Source organism: Phocoena sinus, chromosome 1 (assembly GCF_008692025.1).
Source record: "Phocoena sinus isolate mPhoSin1 chromosome 1, mPhoSin1.pri, whole genome shotgun sequence".
Lineage (NCBI taxonomy): Eukaryota > Metazoa > Chordata > Mammalia > Artiodactyla > Phocoenidae > Phocoena > Phocoena sinus.
Genome location: NC_045763.1, coordinates 106,498,577 through 106,523,947, shown reverse-complemented (window position 1 = coordinate 106,523,947; position 25,371 = coordinate 106,498,577). Strand labels below are relative to the sequence as shown.

The following is a 25,371-nucleotide window of genomic DNA, read 5'->3' as shown; positions in this document are numbered from 1 at the left end:
AGTGGGACTGCCCCCGTCCCCCCACCTCTTCCCCCGCGGCAGGCCCTGGAACTCTGGCCACGTCTGGCTCTCTGCAGACACCCAACGTGTGTCTTTGTTCCAAAGACCTTTTGAGTTATTTTAAAAAGCATATAGTTTGTTTAGCTATAAAACAATATACATAATTGGTTTTATAGTATATGGTTTTATATTATATGGTGTATTACATATAATATGATGCATATAATATATACCCTATGTATAATATGTCATATACTATATGCATATCAAATGGGTTTTTTAAATATATAAAAAACAATTTTGAAGGCTCATTTGTCCAAACAATAGGGTTTTCCTCATTGGTAATCTCCGTACCCACTTTGAGGTCACCAGGGACTCAATGCATATAACCTAGGAGTTCCAGATTCTCTTCTACTGCCTGTGGTTTGGTTTTGTCCAAGAAGGGTCAGTGAGGTGGCCTATGACTTATGGACCAAAACTAAGGAAAAGCCTCTCATGATCTAGCTAATGCCTTTCCCCAGCTCCTCCTCCTGCACTCTGAGGACAGAGGCAAGCACCCCTCTGGCCACCCCAGCTACCCTGACCTCCATACACCTGAGAATCTAATTCCCCAGCCCCTACTCATAGCTTTGCAGTCAGATAACTGTTTTCCACTCTTCCTTGTATGATGGACAATTCGTTCTCTCCTTGTGGAGAGGGAGAAATTGATCTGTAAGGAGGCTGAAAAATCTACTTTTCCTCCTTTATGGGTAATGGCTCGGGGTCCGGCAGCTGGCTCACATAGCTCTATCGAGGACATTTTGCTCCTGGGTGGCCGATTTTTATTAGTAAAACGTGAAATCCAAACAATTCTGGCAAAAAAGCCATCACATCAAGCCCCTAATGCCTCAAATCGTTTGCTTTTAGCTGCTGGTCCTCATGGGCGGCCCCATTTCAGTGTTCTAGGTGCCCCTCTCCCCTGCCTCGCTATTGACAACCTCAGCTCCCCCACCCCACCCCACCCAGGAATCCCAGGTAACCTCTCTAGATTCCAAGGTCCCTGCCGGCAGTGATAGACTGCAGGGCCTGGCACTTCTCGCCTCTTCGCCCTCACAAGCTTTAGATAATCCTTCCTCTCAGTGGAAAGACCAAAGAGAACTCTTAACCTTGCTTAGCCAAGCACCAGCAAACTCAGCAGGAAGGGGGAGATACAGTCACAGTCAGGGGGCAGACCTGGAAGACCTGGGAGTCGGCAGGTCGGAAAGAACCCTGAAAAATGCTCTGCCTAGGAAGCATCTGGCTCCCCGGGTTTGGGGAGGCTGGCTGGGGGCCGGCTGGCTGAAAGGTGTAAGGGAGTGCGCACAATTAAAACCAAACAAGAGGAAACCCTATTGCTCCTGCTTAGTCCGTCTCTCAGTCCCTGCTGGGGCTCCTGGGCTTTGGAGAGTGCCCTGGTCTCACCCAGGCATTCCATGGCTCTCTCAGGGGTTGACACTGGGTACTCCTCATTTTTCCAACTTCTTTCCTTGTCTGAGAGACCTTGACCACGAAGGTCTCTCTGGGCAGATGTAAAAGAGGGGGTTGGGGAACAGCCACCTGAATTAAACTTCAGGAGGCAAGGGAGAGCCCCGGGGAGCTGTGGAGTGGGGAACTGCTGTGGGAAGAACTGCCCAAGGGCCAAAGGCTTGTAGATTTTTGCAGCCTTTGGGGTCAGTTGAGTGTGTGGGTAAGATGTTTCCCCGTATGCCTGTGTGTGACCTGGATACCCAAGCACGTGTTGTTCCTATGCATGTTTGATTCTAGAAAGGCATGTGGCTACACATGTGTAGCTGTACACTGTGTGTACGGGCATGTGTGTGCTACCAGACAGCTGTAACCATGGCTTTGTGCTGTCACACAACATAATGCATGAACCTTGTATTTACTAGATTCCTATAAAAGTATGAAGCAGTTACTGATGTGCCCGCATTTATTTCGGGGTGCAAGAAATTTCGCTGGCGGCCTCAAAATCCTCTTTGGTTTGGGTTACCTAGGGTGGCCAAACAACCCTGAGCTCCTGAGGGTGCGGAACGCTACCTTCCAGGCCAAACCAAGCAAGGCGAAGGATAGAGGCTGGAGGGCCTTCCAGGAAGTCCCCTTCCCTGGAGCCCCAGGCCCGCCTTCAGTAGGGCCTCGGTACGGAGGCTGGCTCCTCCCTCGCGCTCAGGGGGCTCAGCGCAGGCTCGGGGTTTCGCTTCTTGCGAAGTCTGTCAGGGCCGAAGCCGGCGCTCGGCGCGGCGGGCGCACACCGAAGGCCGAGGGCCGGCTGCGGCTCGCACGGGACGCCCTGGGGACAGAGGAGCCCGGCCTGGAGGAACACGATTTCCTCGCCTCCTGGGCGCGGCTGCTCGGCCCCGCCGCACAAGGACCCCTTTGTGGAGGGGCCCGGCTCCGGCGCGTACCGAAGGCGGCGAACAATAGCGCAATGTTGCCGCCCGCCGGGCCAGGCTCTCCCGGCTACACCACGGCCGCCGAAGGCGAGGAAACCGGGTGGCGCTTTTTTATAGTCGCCAATATAAAATTGGGGTTTTCTCCCTTTACGCTCACCCCCTACCTCAAGTCCGATATAAAGCAGATAAATTTATGAAGGGCGAGCTAAGAGAATAATTACAGGGTAAAGGCCGTTAAATTTTATTTCCAGTCCCAAAGGCAAAACCTGCGATTTTATTGCAAACATCTGGAAGGACCGAGCGGTGGGCACGCTGCTGGTTGAAAATAAAAACAAAAGATTTTATTTCGCGCAAACAAAAACACATCATTAAAGACCCTTTCGCCCCCACGGACTTTTGTTTTTTTAAAAGTGAGAGGGATTGGTTGAGTAGTCAAAGACGCACGACGGACCCACAGCTCCCGGCAACTTGGACGCAGCCGAAAGACTGGAGATGCGGCCCACAGGAGTGAGCCCGCGCTGGTTCGCGGGACCGGCACTGGGCAGGCCTTTCCAGAAACCAATTCCCAGCCCACGCTCACTCGAGGGCTCCAGGCCAGTTGTGCCACCCCATAACTGGGCGCTAATTTAGGAAAAGAAGTGAAAAGTGGGTCCATTGGCCTCACGTTCCCAGAAGATTCTATCACAGCAATAACAAAACCTCAGGTCTGTCCAGTCTCCCACCGATTATCTTGCCTGCTTTGCTTAGTTGTAAAGTATTTAAGACCCCTTCACTCTGCGGACAGGGAAACTGAGGCGCGGGGCCGTTCATCGATTTGCCTAAGCTCCCATAGTTTAGAGCTGAATGGGACCTGGTCGCTAGGCTCCACCTGCCTTGGAGTCCTGATAATTTCCTCGCACCCCACCGCCGCCTTATAATGTGTCAAACCCGCTTAGAGAGGCCGAATTCATTGTAATTTTCCCACCTCTATAGGGTGTCCTCCTAGGCATGTAAGGGCAGCCTAACATGTCCTGCTGGCCACCTGTTTTTGGTTTTGTTATTTTTGCGGTACGCGGGGCTCTCACTGTTGTGGCCTCTCCCGTTGCGGAGCACAGGCTCCGGACGCGCAGGCTCAGCGGCCATGGCTTACGGGCCCAGCCGCTCCGCGGCGTGTGGGATCTTCCCGGACCGGGGCACGAACCCGTGTCCCCTGCACCGGCAGACAGACTCTCAACCACTGTGCCACCAGGGAAGCCCCACCACCTGTTTTTTAAATTTTGTTTTCAGTTACTTACTCAAAACTGCAAAGTCACAGCATCTGGCGGATCACCTTGGTATTGAGGCATTAGCAGTGGTGGTATTTAGGGGTATTTAGTGTGGAGAAACAAAAGGAAAGGACAGCTATGTGGAGGGTGCAGGGCTCCATTTCTAGGATTCTTGTCCCTATCCTGCAGAACTCTGATGTTCCTTTGGAAAATCAAATTATCTGGACGCAGTCAGTTTTAGGTAAGCAGTCACTATGCTGCCCTTCTCTTCTTGGCTTTCCTCTGGTCAAGGCTAGGCCTGGACATCCACTTCCCTTATTGAGGGGTTTAGTGAGTTCTCCTTCCCCCTCCCCCATCGCTCTGACATCTCAGGCCCTTAACAACCTTTTCATCCTTTTGGGGGCCCCGCAGGGTGTAGAGTAGGGTTTCCAGCTTGGTCCTTGTCAGTCATCTTCAAGCCTGAAATAGACCTGAACTGGACTTACCACCTGTAGATTCCACCCAGGACCCAAGGGTGGAGCCTACGGCGGGGAAACCTGGGGATTGCCTCAGGAATTGGCCTCAGACATTGGAGACCCCACTCTCATTCCTGAAGGTTAAAGGAGAGAGAAACTGTGGTAATGAGAGGAAATTTTGAAAGCCCCTTGATGCAATGAGGAGAAGGAAAATGCATACCGTACTCCCAGATAATCACATTTAATCCCCCTAACCCTCTTTTTCTTCGTCTCTGCAGTTGCATAAAACTATGTATCTAAGTCACGGACGTTAAACCATCCTGATGAATCTTTCTCCAGACCTTCTTCCCTGTCAGCACAAGGTCACACCCCGAAAAACTTAAATTGATCCCTATAGTGACAGAAAGAAAACTTCCCTGCCCCTCCATTTACCTGGAGGAAAACTCCTATTTTCATGACTATTCTAAACCAGTCTGGCTTCGTTAGCATCTGATTTGTTTTAATGGACTAACCCACAGTTCTAGGATGTATGTGTATGTGGGATGGGGGTGGCGGCAACCTATGTGCAGCCTGAAGGAAGGGTGTAGGAGCTCCTCTGAGAACTCTGTGCAGAGCATATGTTTTGGGGTGGGGTGCAGATGCAGGATGTTGAAGGCACTGCTCAGGATTTTTCTACGTATGACTCGTGGACACATGGGTAGTGACACTTACATCAGGCAGGCCTTCGGGACCTGCATCTAGGTGGTGGGTAACCAAAATGTCTTCTTTCTGAGAAACTTTCATGACCTCAGGGAGGGTGTGTGGCCTATAGTGCATCTACTTCTCAAACCCAGGAAGGTCTGTGAGAGAAAGGAAGGCAAGAGTCTACCAGAGGGAGATGGGACATACAGGTGCTGGGGGAGGAGGGGAATGCTGGGAAAGAATAGAGGCCTGCCCCGTTGTTACTCCATCGGGCCTGGGCCTGGCAGGCTCTGGCCAAGGGTGGTAATATCAGAATTGGGAGCCGAAAGAGAGGTCTGAGCCGGGGGGAAGGTAACTGCACCTTCCTGACCTGCCTTGTCTCCAGCTCCTTTGCCGAAGCCTGGCAGTGGTGAATGCGCCATCACTTTCAGCAAGGTCGCCTGAAAGCAACCCTGAGTGGTGGCTGAGGTGGGAGACCCTGCACCTTGCCACCCAGGCTTTTGCCCGGCAGCACGGTGGGAGAGGCTGAAGAGCTCAGTGCCCGATCCCAGGGTTCTTGGAGTACTGCTGGGGGACCCCCAAGCCTGAGACTCAGGCTCCTGGAATGCCTGGGAGGCCAAGCCTAGCTGAATCTTACGCATCCGGTGGCTTTTCATTATTCTTTCTGCATTTGCTGCGCAGATAGCTTCCTCTCCTCCAGGCTGGAGGCCCATTTGAGGGGGCTCCCAAACTGGCCTTTCTTGCTCTCCTCCTAAGAGGCCCAAGGTACATTCAGGACACTCCGCGGTTGTCTCCAGCACCAGAGCACATCCAACCGTAATAGCAAGAACTATAATGGATTTCTCGGTGGTCAGGAGGGGAATGTGGCCTTTCAGAGGTCCAACAGGCCCTCCCTTCTCACCCCAAGGTGGAAGGACCAATGGGTGTTCGTTCTTGGGGGGTCTGTGACACACCGTGTGCTCCTCTGCCCTAGGCTTTCGGGTTTAGACCCTGCTCAGAGCCTGGGTGTCGGCAAGACTTGTCTGCAGGGCCCTGTCGGTCTGTCGTTGGCATCTGGGAGCTGGCTCTTTCCTGCCTCTTCGCGCTGGGATAGAAGCGTCTGGACCAGGGCGCTGGGGCGATAGGGCTGTGGCTCGGCCGTCGTCCGCGAAATCCGAGACCTTTTTCCAGCTTGGCAGGATCAACTTCTTGGCCCCTCTGAACTTGCTCTGTGCTGGGCTAAGCTCGGGGTCTCCAGCGGCCCGAAACCGGTAGCGGGCGTGGGGAATCAGAATGGCCAGAAGTGTTGGGTTTAAGTTCCTTAGAAATCCCTGACGACCACACTGTCCTGAAAGATTTTTTTTTTTTGAAGGGTGGAGGGAGGATCAGTGGGGCGGGGAGAGCCGGGCTCCCGAGATGATCGGATTTAAAGGGAATTTTGAAAAAGCTCCTTCTCCACTGTCAAAGTTCCTGGCTGCCCTCTCCCAGCCCCTCTCGGCGGGTTCTCCAGAGCAAGCGCCCCAAGCAGGCGAAGCCCGGCTTAGCATCCACGCCGAACAGCAGGAGAGCATTTGCTGCGTGCGGGCCCAGTCGGGATCCGCCTGAGGAGCGCGCGGTAAGCCGGGTGTCCCACCGCAGCCCTCTCGCTTTGAGGGCGCCTAGTCTCCTTCTCTGCCAGGTAGAGCTGGAAGGACGAAGCGATTTTTATATTTTCAATTACAAGACCTCGGATAGTAACGAGGCTTTCTTGTTGTTTCTTTCGTTTTGCCTTAACCAGAGTCGCTTAGAAATCGTTCAACAGGAAAATAAGAACCTGTGTAGCGAAACCCCGGCGGAACTAGCAGATCTAATAGCATCTGGGGGGCAAGCGCGAGATTGCCAGAATCTTTTTCTGGCGTATTTGGACAGGTTGACCTTTTGTCAGAGCCTCCCAATTCCAGATCCGTAATTTAAATGACTCTGCGCTTGCAGCGTCTGTGAGACCTAGCAGATTTGGGAGGAAAAGGTATGGATGTGGGACTTGCAGGAGTTTGTAACGGCACAGATCAGACCTCGACTTTCAGCTCCCCTCCCTTCCCCCCCACCCCCCCGCCCCACGAGGAACCGTGGGGGACTGGGAAGCCAGGAGTTAAAGTCGGCCCAGGAACATCCCGGGAACAATCCGCGCGGAGCCTTGGCCCGAGCCTCAGTCTCTCCCCTCCTCTCATTGGCCGGCGCTCTCAGGGTTTCTCCTGTTCCCTCTTCGCCATTGGTCGGGGGCTTTTTTTTTTTCCCCTCAGTCTTTCTCTTCCTCCCCCCTCCCTCTCCCTCGCCCCTCGGACAGGAGCGCACCGCCTGCCCCCAGCTCCTCGAGAAGGGAGGAATTTCGAAAAAAAGGTTTCCCAGAAGTTTGGATCAGAGGAAGGACGGGAAGACCACGGGAGGAAGAGGGAGAGGGAGGAGAGAAAGGGAGAGGGAGGAGGGAGAGAGAATAAAAAAAAGATGAAGTCCAGTCTGCACAGCCTGTGAGCGCCTGCCCGGGTGGGTGGGAAGCAGGACTAGGGCGCTCATGCAGCGAGCGGGTAGCGCTCGGGGCGCTCGTTCCTAGGGGCTGGGGCAGCCAGGGACGTCGGTCCGAGCCGGCGGCGGAGGGCGCAGGGGGAGGGTGCCGAGGACCCGCAAAGCCGCCTCCTCAGTCTCGGCCGCCTCGCCGCCGCCTCTCCCGGGCCCGGCCCGGCGGGCGCTCGGAGCGTGAGGGCTCGGGCTGCTCCCTGTGTAGCGGGGACGAGCGGGGGCCGGGGTGCGGGCGGCTAAGATGAGTGAAAGGAGAAGATCTGCAGTCGCCCTGAGCTCGCGAGCACATGCCTTCTCCGTTGAAGCCTTGATCGGCTCAAATAAAAAGCGGAAGCTGAGAGACTGGGAGGAGAAGGGGCTGGACCTGTCCATGGAGGCGCTGAGCCCCGCGGGCCCACTTGGAGACACGGAGGACGCGGCCGCGCACGGCCTGGAGCCTCACCCGGGTGAGTGCGTAGGGCCAGAACACGGGAGGCGGGCGGAGAAGGGACGCCGGGCGGCCAGCGGGCGGGGAGAGTGGCGAAGAGGAAGGCCCTGGCGGTGACGACGTCTTGCTCCAACCCGGGTTTCTTTTTCTTTGCGCAAATGCCTTGAGCCTTCCCCAAATTCGCCGGAACCAATTTGGGGAAACTGGCCTGAGCCTTGCAGTTTCGTCGCCAACCTCAAGCCGGGAGGCCTTCTTGCTCGCATCCCCTTCTCCTTCTGGGAGCAGAATGCAGTGTTCACGGTGCCCGCAGCTGCTGGGGCTGCAGGCCCCTGGGGTTAAGAGGGGCGCCGATGCAAGGCAATGGCGGGAGCGGAGAGGAGCTGGGACTCACTTCTGAGAGGTCCGAGGACTGGCACGGAGTTCTCGGTCCGACACCCCTGTGGGAATTGCCCAGTTTGTCCCATTTAGCCTTCAACCTCTGTCCTTTCCCTTTCCACACCAACTTTTCTGGGACTCAAGTTGTGTTTCTCCTAATGCCCGTGACGAGGGAGCATAATTATATTTCTGCTTCGTTGGCATTTGTGGAAAGAGGAATGGATTTTAGCCCGCTTACCCTGCGCCCTGGGCCCCTCTTCAGGGCCCACATCTCTGCGTATTTGTGGGGATCAGTGCAGCAACGTGTCTCGGATCTGTGCGCCTTCTATGCACGTTATATACACACAACACGTAAAACAGCGGGCGGGTGTCTACATCAATACTTTAACAGAACCCTAGGAAGGGGGGAAAACAACGTTTTGTATTAAGTGCCAAGATTTCAACTGTGCAAAACACAGGGGGAACAGCTGTTGTCGGAAGAATTTTGCCCGCGCGCGCGCGCGCGCGCGCGAGCGCGCACACACTCAACGCTCGCAGCGGCTTAGTTTAGCGCTTCAGAAAGTTTCCGTACAGGATTTCTAAAACTTTTCTGGAGGTGCTCCTGCTGACCAGCTAGGGCTGGAGAGTAGATTTGGGTCAGAGCGCCGGCAAGTCGGAAGGGAAGGGCTGCTCGCAAAGGGATGGGGCTGGCCGCAGGCCCAGGAGCTTGGGGACCCAGCTTGGGGCCCAGGAGCTTGGGGGCTGGAAAGCTGGCCGACCCAAGGAGAGACAGCTGTCGCTTACATTTTCTCTTTCGGCAGTGACAGTTCAATTTCCATGCTCCTGAGGCTAATAATAACGCGATTAGCGGGTGACCTGCAGAGACAGAGTTTGATGAATTCTCCGTGTTCTTGCGGCCGGTTACGGTATTTGGGTTTCGTGCTGGGGAATTATTTTTATTAGTCGATGAAAAGAAAATTAAAAGGAGATTTATTTCGTCTGCTCAAGCCTTTCGTTGTATTTGGATGCGGGTGCCTGTCCACGCGGACCCCTGTGTGGGCAATCCAGAAAGGAACGCATGGCTAATGTGTGTTTCCCATCTCTGGCCAGACCCTATTTCCTCACCGTACTTATTTGTTGTCAGAATCTCGTTTGGGCCTTCACACAGTTTAGTGGAAGTTTTCTCAGGCCTTATGACAACTCACGATTGGCGATGTAGTTTATTTTATCTTCCCGCTGGTGGAAAAGGCAGAAGTTATCTAACTGAGTATGGCAGACGCCCTGTCCTGTCCACGGGTACTTTTCCCTGGGAGGGGGGTACAGGTCGTAAGGAGCCCGTGTAGGGTCTTATGTTCAAAAGGACCAACATATGGGATCATAATGAGACTCAACTGGCAGTTTTCTTTCCGCCGTCCTTCTCAGAAAATAATGGGGAGAAGAAAATGAGGATTGGGGACAAGGAGAGACCAGTCCAGGGATGTGAACACGAGAACCTGGCATCCAGAATGCTCTTTCCTGGCTCCCGCGGGATGGGGGTAGGGGGTGAGGACCTAACATAGAACTTTACATAATAGAGAGGTCAGTTGACCAGTTCTCATTACCTTTGTCACTTTTTTTTTTTTTTTTTAAAGAAAAAGATGGGCGTTTGGGTTAGAGAAAACGAAATATGTTTGTGGGGCAAAGGTCTGGTAGGAGGAAGAAGCTGGAAGTCAAAAGCACTCGTGGGCCCTCTGCGGAGCCAGGCTGCGTGCAGCTGGGCCGGTCCCGTCGTGGGTCGAGGGGATCTCCAAGTTGGAGTTCCCGTAGTGGCCAAGACTTTCTTTTGAACAGGACGAACAGGATGTAGGATGAAAAAATATCTTTCAGAAAAAGCGTGCTCTGATGTGGAGACTTGGCAGTCAGGAGAGTGGAGCAGACAGAGCTTTGGGCTTTGAGCGGGGTAGTAGAAGGCACGCCGGGGCTTGGAGTTCCCTATAGGCCTTTCTTTTTGTCTTTAATACAGCGCCCTAACAAATACAAAGGCAGAGCCACATTTAATGGTGTGTGCATGGTGTTGGAGGCGGGAAAGGGGGCGAGGGCGACTCCATTAAGCCCAGGGCCGAGTCTCTAGCCGGCTGAGCCTCGCAATTATCATTAAACTTTCTTCTCCCGATTAGGAGAAGAGGGGGCTGGACCCACTGCGTGGCTCGCCGGCCCTAGGCCGAAAAGAAGTCAGGAACAGGAAAAAGCCCACAGCGACAAAAAGAATATTGCCAAGGGGTTGGGGAAGGATTAAACAAACACACACATACACAGGCCACCCGCCTTAGAGCAGCCATATTTATCATTCTCACCATACCCTCCCTGACTGGTACCATCGTTTTCAGCCCTCCCTCAAAATTCCGGGATCCTCAGACAACCGAAGGGTCCGATTTTAATGCTTAAGTTTTTTTCAAAGACGTGGCTTTTTGCTTTTTCACAGCCCGTTTTCCTTTCGACGTCCGGACAGAGCTGGCTTTAGTTGGCGCCGAGCGCCCGCAGCCTGGGGCACCAACCTGCATAAGCGGGGGGACCAGCCTGGCCTGCTTGCTGTAGGCCCTCACACATCAGAGGACACACAGTATGTATTTCAAAGATTTCCACCGAGCCTGGTGGGCCCAAAAAACCCTGAGGCCCTCCGGGCCTTGGAGAAGGCCCTGAGAAGGGCCTGTAAGGTACCGTCATTTTTACACCCGGGCCAGCGCTCCAGTCCTTTGGAGAAGCCGCCAGCACTCAGCCTCTGCGGTCTGCGGAGGGTCTCAAAACCGGTCTCTGGCTCTCGGGTCGGCTTGCCCCCGCCTCTCACACAGCAGCAACGATGGAAACTTTCGAGCCAGGATCGCTGGGAACAGCTGCTCCGGCTGCGGCCTTGGAAGTATATTTCAGGCACGCGGCGGCGCCATCTGCGCTCGGACCGCAGCCCCGGCTCCACCCGGCTTCCCCAGCTCGGCTTTGGGTCTTTCCCGCCCAAACCCACAGCCGAGTGCGGCCGAGGCCCGATCCCCCGCGGAGAAAAATGATTTAAACCGTCTGCGATGGGATTTCCCCCTCCGGAGCCCGCGGGCCTGAGCTTCGCAGCCAAGGCGCTCGGCGGCCTAAGGAGGTGGCGACGCACGCGGGTGGGCACACAAAGCAGGCACACACAATAACGCGAGGGAGATACGCACTCCGCGCACACGTGCACACACGTCAGGCGCTCGCCTTCTCCCAGGCACCCGGCTGCGCAACCCCTAGTGAAATGAGACAAGAAAATTCCTCGCAGTGCCCCAGGCACTTGCTTCCTTCGAGCTAGCGAGACCAACCGGTCACAGGAATTAATCTGCCGGTTTACGGCTTGTTTGCTCAGAGTAGAACTCCAAGATTTTAATCCTGACATCACCCCTCTACCCACTCCCAACCCCCCAATACGGGAACATTAGGGTCAAAACGGAAGAAGTGACTCTTCACTGATGTTTAAGTAATGGAGAAAAGGCGATGAGTTTGAAGCCAGTGGGGAGAACGTACTTGTGCGAGGCAAGCACCAGCCAGGGCACAGGCTGGGGCGTGGACCGCAGTGTATGGGTATGCGGCGCTCTGGGCAAGACGCCAAGGGTCTTTCTCGGGTAGAACTCCGGCTCCTCGGCGGTGCGTGCGTCCCGGCACCGATGCAGGCCTCGAAGTGTCGGGTCTGCGCCCTGCGAATAAGCCAAGTGTAGGACCTGATGAACGTGCCCAAACCTCCCGGTTGCCAGGTCAAAACGGCCTTCCGCGGTGGCTGCCTCTTTGGTCAGTGACCTTGTGTCACGATTCTGAAAGGGAGTGAAGGGGTAGGCAAGATCTGAATTCGTTGTAGGCCAGTTAAGGATGGTGGTTTGCTGGGGCATGACTGCCAAATGCCTTTTTCGCGCTCTGCTCCCACAGTGGCTAAATTAGTGCCTTCTGGATGTACGGGGCTGGGAGAGCGCGCCACAATGTCCCCCGCGCGGTGGGGAGGGTTATGGAGACATTCTGCGTAAAGCTCCGGTCCTGGAGTGGTGGCACGATAGAAGCCACTCGGAAAAAGGAGATAATTCCAACCCATTCTGTCCCATAGATGGAGCAAACTGCTCGAGGGCAGTGGGGAGGACAGGGAATGCGGAAAACCCAGGTGCCCAGAGTTTGGACTGTGTTGGAAGAAATGGAGTGGGCTGTGGTTTGCTCCTCTGCAGGTCGTCCCCATACCCCCCTCCACCTCCCCCGGGGGGTTCAGAAACCTACGTGAAGCGTGTGGAAGGCGCGCGCGCGCGGGTGGGACGGGTTGCTCTCGTTTATTCGCTACTCGGTGCAGGGCTGCCCCTTTGCCCGGCTGGCTTCACGGCCACCTCTACCCCTCGGAGACCATTCCGAAGAGCACAAGCCTAAAGGCCGGCGAAGGCTTTCCTGGACAGATCAGCTTCCAGCCTCGGTGAGCAGCGATTCTGAATTCGCGTCTTCTACGCCCCACCCAACGCTCTTTCTTGTTGAATACTTTATTTGGTTTCAGAGCTAGCCACTTTAGGTTTCCTGATTTTATAGATAAAACTTCCAGAAAGAAAAGTTTACGAGGTGACGTTCATGCAGGAGGAAGGGGGAATTAAATTTCTTATGGTGGGGCTCGGATTGAAATTATATTGACGCATACCCGCTGCCGTTTTCCTGTGCACCGCCACTCCATTACTTCAAATGGTATCATGAACATCTTTTAATTATTAAAGAAAATTTGTTTAACATATTTAGTTCATATACTCGGCACGTGAGGAGTAAGTGAAGAATGGTATGAAATGCCTAACCTGGGAGCCAATACTAAAATGATTGGGTGTTGGTGGTTTGTGTTCCCCCGTTTATTTGTATAATTTCCTTGTGTGGATGAGAGTTTAATGGAAGCAAGTCCCTCATCATTAATCCTTCATATTGCGCCACAAAGAGGGAGGGACAAATACATTTTGGCTCAGAAGACAACTATTTTGTTCGTCTAAGCCTCTCCAAGGGCATTGCTAGTATTAAGGAGTGAAATATTCCAGGTCTGTGACAATCCTTTTCTCTATTGCCAAAATTATAATATTAATAAGATGAGAGCACTTTTTTTTTGAGATTCTTATTATGGACTCTAGTAGAAGTTTATTTCTCACACCTGGGAGAAAAATGATTACTTCTGAAATCTGGGAGTTTCTTCTCTAGGTGACTGTAGATTTAAAAAAAAAAAAAAAGCCAGGCTGAACCGTGCAAATTCCACAGGGATAAAGAGCAGATTGGCATTTCACTTTCCTTTTTGGAAATGCAGAAATCTGTCCAATGATTATTCTGGGGGTGTAGCTGGTTATTGCTTTCTAACTCCCAAAAGATAAAGTAGTTAAGCATGGGGAGAATATTTAAGTGGTTTTCTAGTTTTAACCTTTTGGGATATTTTTCCACAGCGGAAAGTAGGGAGCTGGTGGAACATGGAATCTTTCCCCCTTCTTTCTCTCATCCCTATGGTTTATTTTTGCTTTGCCTTTTCTGGTTTCTAGTGAGCTTTGAATTTTATATGTGCATGACTGAGATACTCAGGGGTCTGTACTGGGAACAGCAATTAGCAAATTTTGCAATTAAGGTCTGTTTACACTTCTTTGGGCAAGGATAATTATTAGTTAATTTAAGTGAGGCCCTCACTCTAAGTGTCAGGGTGGAAAATGAGACTCAGTAGGGAGGACCGGAGGTGAAATGGGAAGAGGTGGGGAATTAAAGCAACTGGTGACGACAAATCAACATTTATTCTCTGCCATTAATGGCTTCACTTTGAGACAGGGCAGGACGTTTTTTGCTGACTACAAACTGATGATGAGCTTTTGACACCGGAGGTGAAAATAGGCCTTGTAATCACTACTTTTTATTCTGTACTTTTAAAATCAGCCAATGTCTAGTTCTGCCCTTTATACATAAGTATATACAGGATATTTAAAAAGTATTTACACAAGTGTATGTGTTTTATACACAAATTTATGTGTGAACTTTAAGTTCTGAATGAGACATAGATTAAGTTGCAGAGAAAATAAATTGCTTTCTGTGTGTGTGTGTGTGTGTGGAGCCAGTTTAACAAATTGAGAACACCTAAAATCTGGGGGGCGAGAAATTTTGTCATCTCTAGGTATCCTTTGACAATTCAAGAGTATCCCCAGACCTGAAACTTCTAGTTATTGGTGTTTTTATTTAACTCTCAAATTAATTGATGATTTTGACTAAAGCCTACGAGAAAACAGCAGAAAATGAGACGGCAGATGCAATTTAAAAGAAGGAGGAGAGTGGACATTTTTCTAAATTTGGCTTTTAATTTTGTGAATAATGCCATCTTCATTTTGGATGGACAGAAGCTGCCTTGTATTCTGAAGAGTAATTTCATGTTCTTCCATGAAGAGAGCTAACGGAACAACTAAGAGGAATCTGGATAATAATTAATAATAGAAACAGTGAGAGAAACAGTGTGATTTGGGGGAAATAATTTAAGAAGGTAGGAAATATATTCAACATCTTTTCCCTATTTGTCCTCTTATATTTTCTACAATATAGTTGCTGAGGTTCAAATTAGCTGTTTCCAAATTGCCACACACTTTAGAGGATTACAGCAAACAAAACACCAACCCCTAATTGTGGACTGCAGAACTAATCTCCTAATATAGCCTTCGTTTAAAAACCAAAATGCTACAGATAACAGTAGGGTTCCCTTTACAAGGATCACTGGAGGTCATTACACACCTAGACGGATCCTTAGAGTTTTAACGCCTAGTTCTCCACCGGGTGAACCGAAATTCTGACCCCGAACACCCCCTACCTTTCCTTTACTGTCCCACAGCCCAGAACGTGATGTCAAAGGCCCAGATAAGGGCTCGGAGTGCAGTTCGCCCCCCTGTATTTCCCCTCCCTCCTCACTTCCCCTCACCCCGACCTGGTCCCCTCCTCCAACCTCCTACACACACGTTAGCAGCTCATTTTTTCACCCCCTTAAAAAAATTTCAGATGACGTTTCACCGAGGAAGGCATTGGGATTGCATCTCTTTTCGTGAAACCATCCCTGGGAAACCAGGGCCGCTCGGGTGACCTTCACTAGTCGGCGAATTGGGCCGCGGCTAGGGCTGCCCGCTTTCCTTCCTTCGCTCGGGTCTCGGCCGCCTCGCCGGGCGAGAGCGGCGGCCGGGCCTCGGGGAGAGCGGCTCGCGTTCCTGCTCCGGCGCTCGGGGCTCCGCCTGGCCGATCCGCAGGGCCGCGTGGGCCCGGGGCTAGCGCGGGGCCTTTGAAACCAGTGCCGGCATCCTGAGGGATGGTGGGTGCTTTTCTCAGCTCTGTTTACATCCTGGAGAAATGCGGGGACTATGGGGCTAATCAGGAAGGCTTTGGTGAAAGATTGACGTCCCCCCTCCCACAAAAAAAAAATCAGGGGACTAAAACCCCAAACTAACCTCAAATCAGACAGCACCCAAGGATCTTACACCTCGCGCCCAGAGGGGAGTTTGAGCTTTTGCTTTTAACAGACTGAACAAATTTTTGAGGAATCAAACTCACTTCAAACATTAGCAATTAGAAACCAAGAATCTCTCGGCTTGTAGGATTTTTAATCTCTAACCATTTCCAAATGGGTAATTCTAGGGTCAGTCAATATCACAGGCAGTCCATTAAAAAGGAAGGTCATTTTGTCGGTTCGAGACACACATGATCCCTGAGTGTGTAGGGCTCATAACCGCAGAGATGTCCCCCTCCCAGAAACCCGGCATTGCCCACCGAGACAAAGGGACAGCAGACAATTGTTCTTCGCATTGTTATTGGAGATTTAAAACAATGAAGTAATTCTTTTCTTAAAAAAAAAAAACAAAGAAACCACCCATCTTTACCAAGCAGATTGAGAAATGACTATATTCTGTAAGAAGCCGGCCAGACGGCTTCCCTTCAAGAGCTCAGCGTTAGCTGAGAGGGAAGTCCCGCCTCGAGGCATCCTGGCTCCAAAGCATCAATCACACCAGGCCCCAAGGGCCCAGAATTTTAACCTAGGGGTTAGGTGACTTGGGTGGTTCAGGCCTTATGTTTTTGCTTCTGAAAAATAAATACTTGCTTTTCACAGTGGGGAGAGGCAAGCACTTGGGCCAATAAATGATTGTGAACGCAGCAATGCTTTCCCTGGATATGACAAGTCTTCCTTAATTCAGAAGTCTAATACTTTGATTTCTTTATTTGTTTGCAGCAAAGCTGGGGAGGGGCTAGGTGTATATATATATCTATATACCTATGTGCTATATAGGAAAAAAAGGGCTTAGAAAATTAATCGTATATGCAAGCTTGCAGAGGAATACTGAATTGTAAAACGTTTCAGAAGCCTTAATTGCTTATGTGGATATCTATGAGCCTTCACTATACTACAAAGCTTTCAACACAGGCCCTCGTATTCTAGATTATATCCATGTATTAAAGTAGGAAGAGGGCTATACTCGCTTAAATTAGACCTAGATTCTAGTGCTAGTTTTGTCATTAATGTTGGAACCAGGGATATTTGTTTTGAAGGAGGACATATAAATGTTGAAAAAAATGTTTTAAAGTTGTTTTATAGTAACTGATGAGGCCTTAGTTCCTGGCTTGTGAGATGCAAGAGAGGCTTAAATAACACCTGAAGCCCATTAGCTATAAGATTCTGTGATCTTGTTATCGTAAAAAAAAAATCTTTTTTTTCTCCTGATGCACTGTGGCTATCACTTGACTCATCCCGTACTTTGTTTGAATGAGGGAAGTTTTACTGCAGTTGTAGAAAGTAACAGTAATAGCAACACAAGGCCAAAAAAAAAAAAAAGATTTTTACAGCTAGAATTAAGAGCTTCCATAAAGCTCTTGAAAAGTTTTTAGATTAATATCACATGTTCAGAAGTCCTGGATCAGTGATTTCTAGTCTTTTGTGTCTGATGTAATCTATTGTTTGTGTGAATGCCCAGGACCCTCCTACTAAAAGAGTTCTATGGCATTAGTGAATTTAAAGGAAATATAAGTTATTTATGCTTTGAACATTTTTTTGTGCCATTCTCAGAAATAGCTGGAAAAACTCTATGGATTTGAAAAATGAAGAATGAGAAAAACTTCATCACTGGTAAACTGAATTGGTGGACCGCCCTTCCCACCTGCCTCCATCCCCTCCAAATCAGTTGCCCCTCATTTCTATTTGAGCCTAATGGAAAGCACTAGTAACTATTTTCCATGTCCAGTCTGCTAAGCCGAGATCTTGATCTGGCAGAGTTGTGAGAATGCTAAAAGGATGACTTAGTAACAGGCAAAACGCTTGTCAACAAGATAGATCAGAAGACAGCTTAGCGTTCAAGACCTCTCTATTCATAGCTGCTGAACTTGAGGGCAGGGTCAGACAAAAAACTGGGCCCAGGACACACCTAAGAGGGTTTCTCATGTTTCTGTCTTGTGGGACCTTATTTCCTTACAGACTGGTACAGCTGGGCTTCAAACCCCAGTGACAGTTCTCCACTCTCAGTTGATGCCCCATTCTCTGCAGCCCCAGCCCCTGTGCAGACCTCTGTCATCATGGAGCTTGTAGATTTACTGGTCATCCTCTCTCACTACTGCCCTATAAACTGCTGTGGGGCAGGGATGTTGTCTTCATTGCTTTTGTATCTCTAGAGCCTGACACAAGTGGCTGACACAGAGGAAATACTTAGTAAATGATAAAAGTATAATGATAATGATAACACAACAAGAACAATGAAAACAAATTTATTGAACACTATGTACCAGCCACTGTGCTAAGTTTTATATATATACATAGATTCCAAATGTAATATGTAACAATTATATATATATATTCCAAATAATAATATATAACAATTGTATATATATGTATGATTTTCCAGAACACTCTAATGAGATAATTACTCCTATTATCATTACTATTTGTTACAATGAATGGATTGTAGAATGGTTAAAAACTCAGGTTTCTGGGGTTAAACAGCTTGTGTCTGAGCCCTGCTTCCAACACTTGCTAGTTATATGACCTTGGGCAAGTTACTTAATCTCTGTCAACCCCAGTTTCTGCATTGGTAATAATAAATGTATTCATCAACAGGTGTTTGTGAGGATTAAATGAGATAGCGCGTGTTGAAGCAACAAAGGATTTAGCACGGTGCCTGTTATTCCTATCAATTGAATTGACGGTGATTACTTACCTTAGTGACCAGTTTAAATAAGAAATTGTTGCAAATCGTAATCTATTGTAGCCACCGCCCCTCTGTCCCAGTTTTTTGCTTTAAATGGCATGTTGGGGACTTGGAGTGGGATCCGTACTTGGTGTATAGCGTGTGGCTGGAAACAGAGTACAGGCTTTGAAGCAGGCATGGCTTAATCAAATCAAATTAAACTTTGAAAGCCGTTGCTATTTAGGGTCCCATGAGGCAAAAAGCCAGCACCTGAGTGAGCACTGAAGGGAGGCGGAGAGGGCTTCCAAGGGTGGGGGTCAGCCCCCTGGCGTATGGTAGGAAGAGGGGGTGGGCAGAGGGTGGGGCTGCGGAGCCTCAGCTTTACCAGCTCTTCAGGAACTCAGCTCTGGCAGCAGACAGAGGGGCCTTTCTGGATGCAGGAAAGTGGAATAACATGAGCGTGTTTCTCTTTGGTTAGTTTTTGGAGCCTAGAAATCCCCCCAAATTCAGGTTTTATCGTATAGGAAATAAAGAACATTCATTTTCCTAAGGCTTTGTTTGTAAAGCCTGTATTCTGACGGACCCCCCAGGATTCTGGGCAAAATAAGCCAGTTGCACCGATTAGCTGAGGCTGCAGTGAAGGACTTTTAGGTGCCCTTGGTTGAGTTCAAAGAAACGGAGGTGGAGGGGAAGGGACGAAATGAACGGAAAATCTATAACCAAGCTGACTGTTCGGGAAGAAGACACTGGGAAGTCTTTTTCCAGGGAAACAGCAGAAGCTCCAGCCATTCTGTTAGAACTCACATCTGGCTGCACAGTTTTGCACCGTTTTCTTCCTTCCAGAAAACGGAAGGCTGGATTTGATCATTTACTTTTTTTTTTTTTTAAATAGTCACACCCTAGACTTTGTTTATATTGATTCTCCACCACAGAGGGCGAAGGTGCATTCCCAGGGAAGAGGAACAGAGAAAGGATCTCTCCCAAGCCCTCCCTCCTTCTAGGAGCCCAGGGCCCTTCACCAGTAGCACTCAGGTCCTGCCTGGCCATTCAGAGGAGGGAGCTGCTTTGTCCTGGCTGGAAGGCAGGTCTCAGTCTTCAAAATAGACTCTCTGCTCCACATTTTATCAGATGTTTCCATACTTCCAATCTTACAAGCATCATATTATCTCAGTGTCCCCACAGCTGCTAACCATAAGAGCTTTCATGGCTAGAGGGTACCAGGCACTGTGCTGATGGTCTTATATTCTTTCATTGTATGCACCCAATAGTCCTTCAAGGGAGGTAATTGTTTCCCCATTTACACATGAGGATATTGAGACTCAAATAACTTGCCCACAGACACACAACTCCAGTTCACTTTAGCTGGTGTGGCCAGAATTTAAACCCAGCTCCATGTGGCTCCAGAGTCAACGTCTCAACCACTAGACTGTACTGCTCCCTGCTGCGGATGACTCTTTAGTGCTATGGAGAGAACTTTGAACTTTCGTAGATGGAAATTTATGCTTGCTCTCTATGCTGTCCCCCCAAACCAATTCTTAAATCATAAATGAGAGAGAGCTCATTTATAGTTTCTGGGTCTCTTTCTTTCCTATGGTTGTTAGTCCTTCTAGCTCTAAGGTGCCTTCTTCATACCTGCTGGTAGAAGCCGCTGTGACAGTGATCACAGGGTTGCGTTTCTACACCATGGTTTTTGGAACGGGGCGAGTGCAGCCTTCCCAATGTGACTTGCTTTTCTTTGAGTTTAATGCACAGAAATCTTAGTGTCTGAAATATTGATTTTGATCTAAAGCCTCCTCATCCTAAATCCCCCTCATGCAGTGAAATAAAGGGGAAACTTTAACTGCTCTGTTTTACCCATTCCCTTCTCCATTCACAACGGGATGGATGGCATCTTACTGGTAATTGATTCAAAATGGAACAGCTTAGGAACGTATCAGTTGCAGTGAGGAGCAATTCATGCATTTCTAAGTACTGCTGATTTTTTCGAACTCAGCAATCTCAGCTGAAATCCCTTTGCCGTGGATTGAATTTACAAAGGAGGAGATTCTGATTTCCACAGTGGCTTCTTTCTAATGCCTAAGGATTAGGAAACTGCCTTGAGGACCCACAGCAAGTACACTGACTCTCAGAGTCATGGCTTTAACTTTAACCTCTGAGTGACTGCTCTGATTCATTTATTTCATAACAGCTCTATTAGAGCAGCCTAGTTCCGTATGGGATCAGTGATTTGCAGAAATCTCTCATTCCGATAAACACTTACACTCTGAGCTCCTTTACTCTTCTGACCCACTTTAAGTGGTTGTGATCTCAGCAGTGAGTTTCAGGGAAATTAACAATGGGTTTCAAGTTTTTGGTGGACCTGTTCACTGTCTTTCCATCATTTCCCACCCTCTCCTCCACTCTGAGTAACCTTCCCCACTTAGGAAGTCTCATGCCTCCAACAGGGTTTTGTAGAAAAGCTACCCCCACCTCGACCCCCACTTTCAGTGTGTGGGCTTTAGTATTACTGTATTTCTTTGCTGTTTAACTGTAAGGTCTATCATATTCTTGTCTGGTGTACACAGTGATAGAAAAATGGCTTTTAGAAGCTAAAAAGAGAAAGATGTAAAGTCAATCTCTGTTTTAAAGCTTTACTTTCTCCTATTGCCCACCTCACTCGGGGCAGGCAGCGACTGGTGGGATTTGATATCTTCTTGCAGCAACAGAAGCATATGAATCTCTGGGCCCATTTCCTTTCTCGAGGAACCCATGTGGAGCCAAACTCTTGAAGTGTAGAGTGTGACAGAGGATGAGATGAATGCTGCAATCTTGGGTGATTTACTGGATCTCATCCATGAGATCTGTCCATTTAGAACTGCTGCAAGATATGAAACCAGCCAGGCCTTGGCCAGTTCAATGTTCCTTTAGTGTTCAGAACACTGGTTGTATGACCAGCATTAGTCCTGGGAACATTAGATCCCATCTGCTGCAACTGTGCGTTACCCAGATTAGACTGTGACATCACAGAGATTTAAGGCATCTCTGTGATATCCTGACTGGGTGGTAGGTACGGCAGAAGGCACTTCCTACAGACACAGGACAACCTGACTGCTGTGCGGGTGAGCAAATAGTAAACCAAGCCCTGGAGAGTGTGTGTGTATCCGTGTGTGAGTGCGTGCGTGTGTGTAGGGAGGGCTGGGCGGGACGGTGCCTGGGGGATGTTATGGAGAGCTCAGTGTAACGGTTCCCCAGCCTGTGTGGGTGAGTTTGTTCCGGATGTTAACATTTTTTCTTTGGGGCTTGACTACATTCTTCTCTTTCTTTGCCTGTTTTCCTGCCTGTCTGTTAGGCCTCCACAGCTGCGTGGCTCCTCGCTGGTGAGTGTTGAGAATGACAGATCTGGCTTTAACGCAAGGGCAATTTGGGGGCATGTGTATAGGTAGATTTTGAGGTGTTCTCATCCAGCGTCTTTCCTAAATTTTGAGGATAATTTTTGGTCCATCATCTTGCCAGCTGGGTACCAACCCTGTGTTGCCTTGGATGGCCTCTGTTGGGGAATGAGTATGAAATTCTAAAGAAAGCAGACGGTCCTTCATATCCTAGAAGCAGAAGAAACTGGCTGGTGTGGGAAACTAAGACAACAGGTGGAGGCCAAAGAGGCAGCCTTGCGCAACAGTGAAGAGCATGGAGGGCGGGTCGGGGAGACCAGACCCCTGCACATGGTTCTGGCTGTGTGACCTCGGGCAAGTGACCGACTTCTGTGCCTCCGGTGCGTCCATGTAAAATGAGGGTAAGAATACCTGCTGCAGAGCTGTTGTGAGAATTAAGGAGATAACAAATGCAAAGTGCTTGACACAGTGCCAGGCCCATGGAAAGTGCTCAGTATTACCATGCTTATAATGATATTTTTGGTAAATTTTGGAACTCAGAAACTCTTCAGTGTTCTTATGAGAAACCTTTCGGTGAGTGTCAGATAGGGTTGTCCCAACCTACCCTTCTTAGCTTATCTCCACTGCTTTCCAATTCCCTTTACACAGGCTGACTTAAAAAAAAAAAATTGACATACATATTGTGTAAGTTTAAGGTATACAGTGTGTTGATTTGATACATTAATATACTGAAATATGATTACCACCTTTTGTGGTCTCAGCAACTTTAAGGTATATAGTACAGTTTGTTGACTATAATCACAATGCTGTACTTTAGATCTCCAGAACTCAATTATCTTCTAACTGCAAGTTTGTATACTTTGACTAACATCTCTTTAATTCCCCCACCTCACACCCTAGTAACTACCATTCTATTCTGTTCCTATGAGTTCAACTTTTAGAAGTACCACGTATAGGTAAGATCATACAGTATTTGTCTTTCTCTGACTTATTTCTCTCAGCGTAATGCCCGCAAGGTCCATTCACATTGTGGCAAATGGTAGGATTTCTTTCTTTCTCCTGGCTGAATAATATTCACACACACACATACATACGCTTATATATATACACATATATGTAGGCATATATATTTATATATCCATTCTTTATCCACCCATTGATGGTCACTTTATTTTATTTTTTAATTTATTTTATTGAAGTATAGTTGATTTACAATGTTGTGTTAATTTCTACTATACAGCAAAGTGATTTAGTTATACGTACATTCTTTTTCATGTTCTTTTCCATTATGGTTTATCACAGGATACTGAATATAGTTCCCTGTGCACGTAGTGTGTTTTATATCTTAGCTGTTGTGAATAATACTGCAACAAACATGGAGTGCAGACCTCCTTTTGGGATACTGCATTTCCTTTGGACAGAGGCTAACTTTTTTTCTTTCTTTTTTTTTTTTTTTGCGGTACGCGGGCCTCTCACTGCTGTGGCCTCTCCCGTTACGGAGCACAGGCTCCGGACGCGCAGGCTCAGCGGCCATGGCTCACGGGCCCAGCCGCTCCGCGGCATGTGGGATCTTCCCAGACCGGGGCACGAACCCGTGTCCCCTGCATCGGCAGGCGGACTCTCAACCACTGCGCCACCAGGGAAGCCCCCAGAGGCTTTTATTGTCCTCCATGCAGTTGCTCCTGCTCTTCCTGTCTCTAGTACTTTTCTCCTTCTCCTTCCCTAAAATTTCTTTTGAAGAAAGTTTATCCTACTTTCAAGACTCATCTTAAGCACCTAATATAACAGAATTATTCCAAGATGAAAAAGAATAATTTGATATATAATTTTAATTGGCATGATGTACACATTCAAACATAGGATGACCTCAGAAGAAAACCACATATATCCATACAGAGCTCAAATCCAATTTGGATATTGCCATAGGGAAGAAAGTTCTCAGACGTCACCAACATTTTCTTCACTTGGAGTCCGCTATAGGGAACTCCTCTTTTTTTTGGGTTCTGTGTTCATGTTATTTTATTTTGTTAACATCTTTATTGGAGTATAATTGCTTTACAATGGTATGTTACTTTCTGCTTTATAATAAAGTGAATCAGCTATACGTATACCTACATCCCCATATCTCCTCCCTCTTGGATCTCCGTCCCACCCTCCCTATCCCATCCCTCTAGATGGTCACAAAGCACCGAGCTGATCTCTCTGTGCTATGTGGCTGCTTCCCACTTGGGAACTCCCTTTTAGGGGCTTCTCTTGTAATTTCCTCTCAAAATGGTACCAGTGTGCATCTGTGACTTTATAGTAATAAGGGAGTCTCAGCTAGGTAAACTGCAACTACCAAATGTGAAGCCAAGATGGTAAGAATACAGAGGTTCCCCACTGGCCATCATCCTCATAAAGCTCCTCTTGAGGGGAGGTCTTCACTGAGTAATCTGATTAGACCATTTATGAGCAAGGTTCCTGCCCTGCCTCTGGCTTCATAGAATCCCTGCAGACTTTGCATTGCCAGCAGGAGAGTAATTTGAATTTAGTTCTTTCTTTTCTTGGCAGCATATACACATGTTATCCTCTTGTTGTCCTATTAGACTGGATTAACCTGTAGACTCTCAGGCAATTGATGTCTATAGCCAAGGAGGCAGTGACTTTGGCTGTCTCTCTTGATTCTGTGGCCATGCACACACGTACGCTCTCACAGTGCTTTTGATCGATCTTCTCTATGCTTTAAAATTGGTCACAGAAGAAGGGACAAAGTAGAAGCCTGTAAAAGTCAATCCTTTGTACCTTTCTTATGACACTTAACACATTTTGCCTTGAGTGTTAGCTTTTTGGAGGGCATATTTGTTTTGTAAGACTGGAAAACCCTGCAGAGCACTGTGACTCTCTCCTCTTCGAATCCCTGTTAACTCTTCATGAACATTTGCTAAACTGAATCGGTAGTTGTCAAACTTTAGTGAGGGGTATGGTAACCACTACAGCCACTTTACAAATGATTTGGCTTCCGGATGGTCCTGGAGGCCCAGCATGAGGTGTTTGCCAGTTGCCTCTAGATGTGGTCTTGCACGTGTGAGTTGGTATCTCTATACACTGAAGTCTCTATCTCTAATGGAGGTAAGACCACTGGATTTTAAGAAGGAAAGAATCTCTAATTGTCCCATTAACAAGACATTTTTGTAGCTGGGATTTGCTGAATGCTGTCTGCATGGAGTCTATTTCAGAGCTCTCTCGTGACCAGGCATTAGCATTTGGAAGCACAATTAGTTTGTGGGAATAACTCTGCCTCATCTTACCCTGTTTGTTTCAGGCCTTATGTCCATGGCAGCCTCTGTTTTCTGCCCAGCAAGGGAGAAAATGAAATAGAATAAAAGGCAATCTGAAAATCCCCAGTGTTAAACAGAAGTACAAAAATATCTCCAAATGAAAGACAGATTGCACAAGTTTGCCTGAGAAAGTAGAGTTGTGTTAAGCTGAAGCAGAATGATAGAAATTCTTCTGGTTGTTTCTTCCTATGAGCAGTAGGAATATGTGAGTGAACTGGCAGGAGGTCCCAGCTCAGGGCTCAGCCCCATGATGGGAAAGAAGGTGAGCTGTCAGGAGGAAAAAAGAGAAAACCCTCTGAAACACAAGGTAATCTTTGAGGAAGATGGAGGGCTGAGGAATGTGTGGCAGCTCTGAGAATGCTTTTCAGAACCAGCACAGTCATAAAAGAAGAGTCAGGGACTGAGATACAAAGTGCCAGGTA

The 25,371-nt window shown here is 48.7% G+C and overlaps 1 protein-coding gene across 1 annotated transcript in view; it reads left to right on the top strand.

Annotated features, from left to right (window-relative positions):
* The first annotated feature begins 7,276 nt into the window (after positions 1–7,276).
* TBX15 (T-box transcription factor 15) overlaps positions 7,277–25,371 on the top strand; it is a 99,487-nt gene continuing 81,392 nt past the window's right edge. The window contains exon 1 of the mRNA XM_032650719.1: positions 7,277–7,766. Within this exon, the coding sequence (XP_032506610.1) occupies positions 7,562–7,766 (205 nt within the window). The 5' untranslated portion in view covers positions 7,277–7,561. The remainder of the gene's footprint in view (positions 7,767–25,371) is intronic.